This window comes from Gadus chalcogrammus, chromosome 10 (genome assembly GCF_026213295.1).
Source record: "Gadus chalcogrammus isolate NIFS_2021 chromosome 10, NIFS_Gcha_1.0, whole genome shotgun sequence".
Classification (NCBI taxonomy): Eukaryota; Metazoa; Chordata; class Actinopteri; order Gadiformes; family Gadidae; genus Gadus; species Gadus chalcogrammus.
In genome coordinates, this window is record NC_079421.1 from 7,482,343 (window position 1) to 7,489,842 (window position 7,500).

At 45.5% G+C, this 7,500-nt stretch overlaps 1 protein-coding gene across 1 annotated transcript in view; it reads right to left on the reverse strand.

Annotated features, from left to right (window-relative positions):
• The window catches only part of LOC130390588 (neuronal acetylcholine receptor subunit alpha-7-like), a 47,026-nt gene that overhangs the window by 2,067 nt on the left and 37,459 nt on the right, over positions 1 to 7,500 (reverse strand). Inside the window, exons 5-7 of the mRNA XM_056600631.1 lie at positions 6,308 to 6,555; positions 3,794 to 3,988; positions 2,149 to 2,235 (exon numbers count right to left, since the gene is read on the reverse strand). Coding sequence (XP_056456606.1) covers positions 2,149 to 2,235; positions 3,794 to 3,988; positions 6,308 to 6,555 — 530 coding nt within the window. The remainder of the gene's footprint in view (positions 1 to 2,148; positions 2,236 to 3,793; positions 3,989 to 6,307; positions 6,556 to 7,500) is intronic.

Consider the following 7,500-nt stretch of genomic DNA (forward strand, 5'->3'; position numbering starts at 1 on the left):
TTGTCCCAGAATTCTTCTCATTTTAATTCTCTTATCAACATGGTGAAGTGCATCGGCTTGCCTTGTGCAAATGATTTTTTATTGATAACATTGGCATATACTGATCAAAACAGGACGATACAAAAAAAGAGCCTATAGTGCAATTAAACGACTGCTTTGAACAAATGTAATTTGAACATAGCAGTCAGGCTACTGCTTCTTTGTTTTGAGCCAAAGAAAAAAAAAAAAAAATATATATTCTTTTATTAAATAAAATAATTGCGTTACTCGCGCGATACATTTTTTAACGCCGTTAAAATTGGTTTGCGTTAACGCCGTTAATAATGCGTTTAACTGACAGCTCTAATATATATGTGTGTGTATGTGTGTGTGCGTGTGTGTGTGTGTGTGTGTGTGTGTGTGTGTGTGTGTGTGTGTGTGTGTGTGTGTGTGTGTGTGTGTGTGTGTGTGTGTGTGTGGGTGTGTGTTTGTGCATGTGTGTGTTTACATGAATATGATTATATTTCCTCATGGATCCTATCAAATTGAAAATCATTTACAATATAGCTAAATGTATAATCTGTAATATAATTAATCTGCATATAATCAGTGTGGAGAATGTACCTTTTCTAAATGCTTGCAGTATTACATTACAATCTGAATAAAAATGCCTGAGTCGTTTTTTTTCTCGGCAACCTGCCAAGATCAGCTTGGCAGGCTGCACATTCGACAGATCAACAGCTCAAACAACATCACAACATGAGTTTTTGAATGATCCAATCAAATTTAGAAGCATTACATCCTATTGATTGGTTTTGTCCGTGGGCTAACATCCTGTTCTACTTGGCGGTCCCCAAGATGAACCAAGATGCCTTCCCCATCTCGCTCCTTATACGATCTGCCTCTGTGGGGTAGCCAAACCAAACTAAAATGCTGATTAGGGGCATACATGTTTTTTACTGAATATAGTATGTAAAAAAGTTAAGGTGGCCTTTAGCCATGATCGTCAGTAGAAGCTCGTTAGTTCAGTATGTTAAGTGTCTCTGGAACAACGGACAGAACCGTAAGGATCTCTCTCCCTCTCTTTTTTTCTCTTTAATGCACACACACTCAGAGAGATATTAATATTTTAATATTTGCCCACCTACTCCAAATGGCCTGCTGATTTATTTCTCTGAGGCGGTTACTGTAAAGCACTTTGGTTTACATTATTTATGAAACAGCTCTCGAACTATGTGGAACAATGTATAAGTAAAACTCAAATATATAATACGGAATTGAATAATTGTTTCCCCAAGGTCAAGCCAAGGACTGGGTCTGATGCAAGATTTGGAGAAATCCATGTGACTAAAAGACACATTTCTCTTCAATGTAGCCGAACACATCTGTTTAAAGCTACCTGCAAGTAGCTTCTGTTTATTCCCAAAAGCCATCATTTAATGACTGTAATTAACTGCTAATTGTTTACTCAATTGCAAATAAGCCGTAGTAATCAGGTTATTAAGGCTAACCGTGGATTGAAATTGAAAATGAGAAAGCGACTATTGCGGCTTCATAAAGAAGGTGTATCCTGCTCTGAGCAGCCATGTAGTTCAGGGCAGAGGATGTAGGTCAACCCTCGACCGTATAGAGGGAATCGCTGATGGGCCTTTACCCCAGCTGGAAGGAAGCCATCAAACAGCCCAGGATTAAACTAGCAGCCCAAAGGCATGGAGGGTTTGTCAAGAATCCCACACTACAAACAGTACACACAGTACACACACACATGCATGCATTTTGGACATACACACATACATGCATGCATGCATCGTGCAGACACACACACACACACACACACACACACCCACACACATGCATGCGTTTTGCACTCTTATTTTTCTGTTGACCGCCGAGAGGAAGGAATCTCCTGAACCACTCCAGGAAGTCTTTGAAGTGACTCTCTTAGAACTATTACCCCAAAGCTTGTTCTATCTTCCATCTCTCTCTCTCCTCTCTCTCTCTCTCTCTCTCTCTCTCTCTCTCTCTCTCTCTCTCTCTCTCTCTCTCTCTCTCTCTCTCTCTCTCTTTCTCTCTTTCTCTCTCTCTCACACACACACACACACACACACACACACACACACACACACACACACAATAACAAACAATAACACACAACTGTGCATCTCCTACCAATCAGAGGCACAGAGTCAGACGTGGCTGGCATGATCTCTGCCACCAGCAGCATGAAGACTGTCAGCGAGAGCAGCACAGTGATCCCTGGTGATAGAGAGAGACAGAGAGTGAGTGAGAGAGAGACAGAAAGTGAGTGAGAGAGAGAGAGAAAGAGAGAGTGAGAGAGAGACAGAGAGTGAGTGAGTGAGAGAGAGACAGTGAGTGAGTGAGTGAGTGAGTGAGTGAGTGAGTGAGTGAGTGAGTGAGTGAGTGAGTGAGTGAGTGAGAGAGAGAGAGAGAGAGAGAGAGAGAGAGAGAGAGAGAGAGAGAGAGAGAGAGAGAGAGAGAGAGAGAATGAGTGAGGCAGAGAGACAGAGAGTGAGTGAGAGAGAGAGAAAGAGAGTGAGTGAGAGAGAGACAGAGTGAGTGAGAGAGAGACAGAGAGTGAGTGAGTGAGTGAGTGAGTGAGTGAGTGAGTGAGTGAGTGAGTGAGTGAGTGAGTGAGTGAGTGAGTGAGTGAGTGAGTGAGTGAGAGAGAGAGAGAGAGAGAGAGAGAGAGAGAGAGAGAGAGAGAGAGAGAGAGAGAGAGAGATTCACTTTTCCAGCCGTGTGGACATATCCATGCATGGCTTAAACTTTGAGACAAGCATATGCTACTGGCAGGATCAACCAGGATGGCCATAGACACCAGAGAGAGATAGAGAGAGAGAGAGAGAGAGAGAGAGAGAGAGAGAGAGAGAGAGAGAGAGAGAGAGAGAGAGAGAGAGAGAGAGAGAGAGAGTGAGTGAGAGAGAGAGAGAGACAGAGAGACAGAGGACAAAGACTGAGAACGAAATAGAGAGAGAGAGAGACAGAGAGAGAGAGAGAGAGACGAGAGAGAGAGGGAGAGACTTGACAGACTTGATCAGGCTTATAGGTATAGGAAATTATTTCCATGGTGATTTATGTCACGTTAAATTGCTATGACTGAAACTATTCGTTAGCTTGATGCATGAACTGCTCTGACATGTACAAGGTGATCGATGAGCCCCACAGCACACCACAACACACGGTGAGCCACACCACACGGTGATCCACATCACACAGTGATCCACTACACACGGGGATCAACTACACACGGTGATCCACATCACACAGTGATCCACAACACACAGTGATCCACAACACACAGTGATCAACAACACATGGTGATCCACAACACACAGTGATCCACTACACACGGTGATCCACAACACACGGTGATCCACTACACACGGTGATCCACAACACATGGTGATCCACTACACCCAGTGATCGACAACACACGGTTATCACATCAGCTACATTGAGGAGGAACATGGACAGCTTCCCAGGAGTACCCGACTTATTAGGGAATGGAGAATTCAGGTGATGATGTGCAGGCCAGGATGGAGCTGTTAATAATCCCTGTGGATTATTTTTATAAATCATGCTGGAAATGACAGAGCCAGGATTTAACAAGGGAGTATTGTCTTCATAAAGCGTGCGTGTGTTTTAGATCTCACACGCTCTTTAGTAAGTCGCACACACGATGATGATGTTGATGACGACAACCGTGATGATGACGATGGTGATGAAGCTACGTTTTATAATCCTAGTTATGATTATGATATTATTTTATAATAATTTGGATTCTAGGCCCTACCCAGGGAGATCTTCTCCCCAGAGTCGGCGGGCAGCAGGAAGACGAGCAGGGCCAGGCCGGAGATGAGGACACAGGGGATGAGCAGGTTGAGGCCGTAGTACAGTGTCCTCCGCCGCATGGTGACCGTGAAGGTCACATCCGGGTACGGCTCCTTGCAGCAGTCGTAGTACAGCTCGTTTCGCTTGGCTGGCACACCTTTGGAAGGGGGGGACCGCAACATCATGACATTCAAATGCACATTACATAAGATATCACTTATAAATATGAATGACATCTGTGAGGATTAATTAACTGCCACATCAGATTGGAACACATCGGCAGAGGGGCAGAGCTTCAGGACTCACAGGTGAATCTGCGGAGCCGATTGGTTGGAGGGTGTTTGATGGGAACTTCATGGCACATTTCTAAGCCATGTAATTTACCTTTTGATTGTGGACAATTCTCCGTAACAAATGAATTCATAATTTTAAAGCCAGTCCATCAGCGTCATTCTATGCATCCATCCAACTATCAGCCATCCATTCATTCGTCTTTCTATCCATGCATCAATCCATGAACTAATTTCAGCTCATTATTTTCGATTATTATCTCTGTGATGCCCACTCGTCCCACTGATTCGAAATCAGCGCTGCTTCTCTCCCGAGCCGTTGGCACGTGCAGACTCACTTAGAGCGCATCCCGTGGTGGAGGAGGAACAAACGGAATGCCCTGCCGGTGATCTCCATCACCAAGCCTCGCTCTGCCCCCCCCCCCCCCCCCCCCCCCCCTGACTTATCCTGCACACTGTGAGCCATCTGGCCCTCGTCTGACACCACATGTCACGCCGAGCCCGCCCCACGACACGCCGGCCAGCGGGGCGGCGTGCCCGCCCCACAGGGTCTACTGCTGCCACGCCTTAAATGGGATCCGGACTCGAAGTGTTGCTGAACTGTTCTGTGGCTCTGCCTGTCCTCATCCCCCCCACCTGCTGCCGGCGGCGCTCCTATCACCACCTCTCCATCTCCTCCTCTAACCCCTCTGTACCCTATCCCCTCTCCTATCTCCTCTCCCCTCTCCTATCCTATCTCCTCTCCTATCCCCTCCCCTATACCTTCTCTTACCCCCTCACCTATCCCCTCACCTATGTCCTCTCCTATCCTATCTCCTCTCCTATCTCCTCTCCTATCCCCTCTCACTCCTATCCCCTCCCCTCTCCTTTCTCCTCTCCTATCCCTCTCTCCTATCTCCTCTTCTATCTCCTTACCTATTTCCTATCCTATTTCCTATCCTATCCCTTTTCCTATCCCCCCTTCTATCCTATCTCCTCTCCTATCCCCTCTCCTATCCCCTCTCCTATCCCATATCCTATCCATCCTCCTCTCCTATCTCCTCTCATATCCTATTTCCTCTCCTATTTCCTCTCTTATCTCCTCTCCTATCCCCTCTCCTATACCCTCTGAATGATATTTTCTTTGATGAATGTTCTTACTTTAAGTCTTTCTGGAACAAAGTCTCTATTAAATAAATGCAATGTAAAGTAATGTCAGGTTGCTACCCATATTCAACCAACTCCAATTCGGCCATATGTTGATTCAATATAACTTGATTATGTGGAAATTATATATTTCCACATACCATTTCCACAAACCATTTACCGAACATTCACTCAAGGTACAGGAGTTAAAATCACATTGAGTTATGACGCAACCTATATTCATCCCACGATAGCGATATAGCGATAGCTGAATATTAAACACAAGAAATCCTTTGGAGGTCAGATGGCAAGAGTATCAACACATGTACTAGGTGAGTATCAACACATTTACTAGATAAGTATCAACACGAGTAGCAACACATGCACTAGGTGAGTATCAACACATGGACTATATGAGTATCAACACATGGACTAGGTGAGTATAAACACAGGTTGTTTTCAGCAAGTGCTGCAGCTGCAGCAGCACTCTATTCTCACCTGAACTGCTGACCAGGTGAATCAGAACAGCTCATTTATAATGCAAACGTGTGTGATTTATATTTAAAGACATGTATATTTACATCCCGCCAGGATGTGGCAGCATGTGTTATTATCAGAGAAAGGTTATTGCATTTATTACATTGTTTCGGAGTTCACCCGTACCTTTCCCATTGTTAAGCAAACTACCTGCTGTTAACTGTCAGTTTTGGGCCAAATGCTTAGTGCAAAGTGAAGACACTAGTGCGTTTGCACTCCAGGGAAAGTCTCTTTGTTAAGCCAAAATATTGACAGCCATCAAAAAGAACGTTGTTGACCTACGTTGAATGGTGGTTACTGGCGTCAAAGGGTTTGATGGGCCGTATATATATGCCTGTTTCACCACCCATGGTATCACATTGTAAGAAACAAACATTGATAGAGAGTAAGAAGTAAGAAGACCAGAGGAACCCTTAAGAATAAAGGGCTTGGTGACCAGTTGTGAGATTGTGATGTTAAGAGGGGGACACACTGTGGCAAAAACATCTCCGCTGCACAGAGAGCAGTCTAAACGTGTTCCTCACCCACGAGGTCCCACTCCCCATTGGGGATGTAGGTGGAGGTGTCCACCTCCAGCATCTGGAGGTCCAGCAGCCAGCCATTGTGGGTCCACGAGCCGAACTTCAGGTCGCACTTCTGCACATCGAAGGGGAACCAGCGCACGTCGATGTAGCAGGTGCTCTTCAGGATGCCCGGCGGGATGTATTGGCAGTGGCCCGACGCATTCACCAGAACGTTGGTGTGGAAGGTGGCGTCGAAACGCTCGTCAGCACTGAGGAGAGGGATATAGAGAAAGAGAGAGAGAGAGAGAGAGAGAGAGAGAGGGGGAGAGAGAGAGGAGAGAAGGCGAGAAAGGCAGAGAGAGAGGAGTCAGGGATTGAGAGGGAGAGGGAGAGAGAGGGGAGGAGAGAGAGGGAGAGACAGAGAGATTTGTTTTCATGCTTTGCCTCTTTTATCCCCATCTTTAGAACACACCGCACCACACACAAACACACACACACACACACACACACACACACACACACACACACACACACACACACACACACACACACACACACACACACACACAGGTGAAATGTAGAGCGAAAAGAGGTCCATGCCCATTGACCTCTGAGAGAACAAAGTCATTGCCCCTTTAAGGTCACCTCACGGCACATGTCCCTGGAAATGAACAACATACTGCTGTTGCTGTGATCTGTGATCCAGCAGTCCTCCTAAGTCATAGGAGAACCTCTGGGACAGACAGCACAGAGCCTGGGCTTGATTACAACCACTGCCAGGTGCGGATCTACACCTTGCTTCATTACAGAGATATTCTACAGAGGAAAAAGTGTGAGGCTACTGCTACTGTAACTGTACTGTAAGGGATGTGGTTGAATTAAGCATACGTTACTCTTCTATGTAATGCTTGACTATCCTATGCTACACCAGACCATGTCATATGCTATACTGTCCTAATTTAGGCCTGATTTTACCATAAACAATTTTGCACTTCCCAACTTATTATGCATCTTGATTATCAATGAGAAAGAGGGGAGGAAAGAATGAATCGTGACAAGAGCAGAGCACTCACCTCAAATGAATAAAATAATAGTCAAGAATGGACAGACCCCGCCTGATAAACAACGCTCTACCCTGATCCTCTCAAATACATGGTGAGCACGTTGTACAATGTCAGCCATCGATATAGTTCTGCCACAGAGTTGTACCAGAT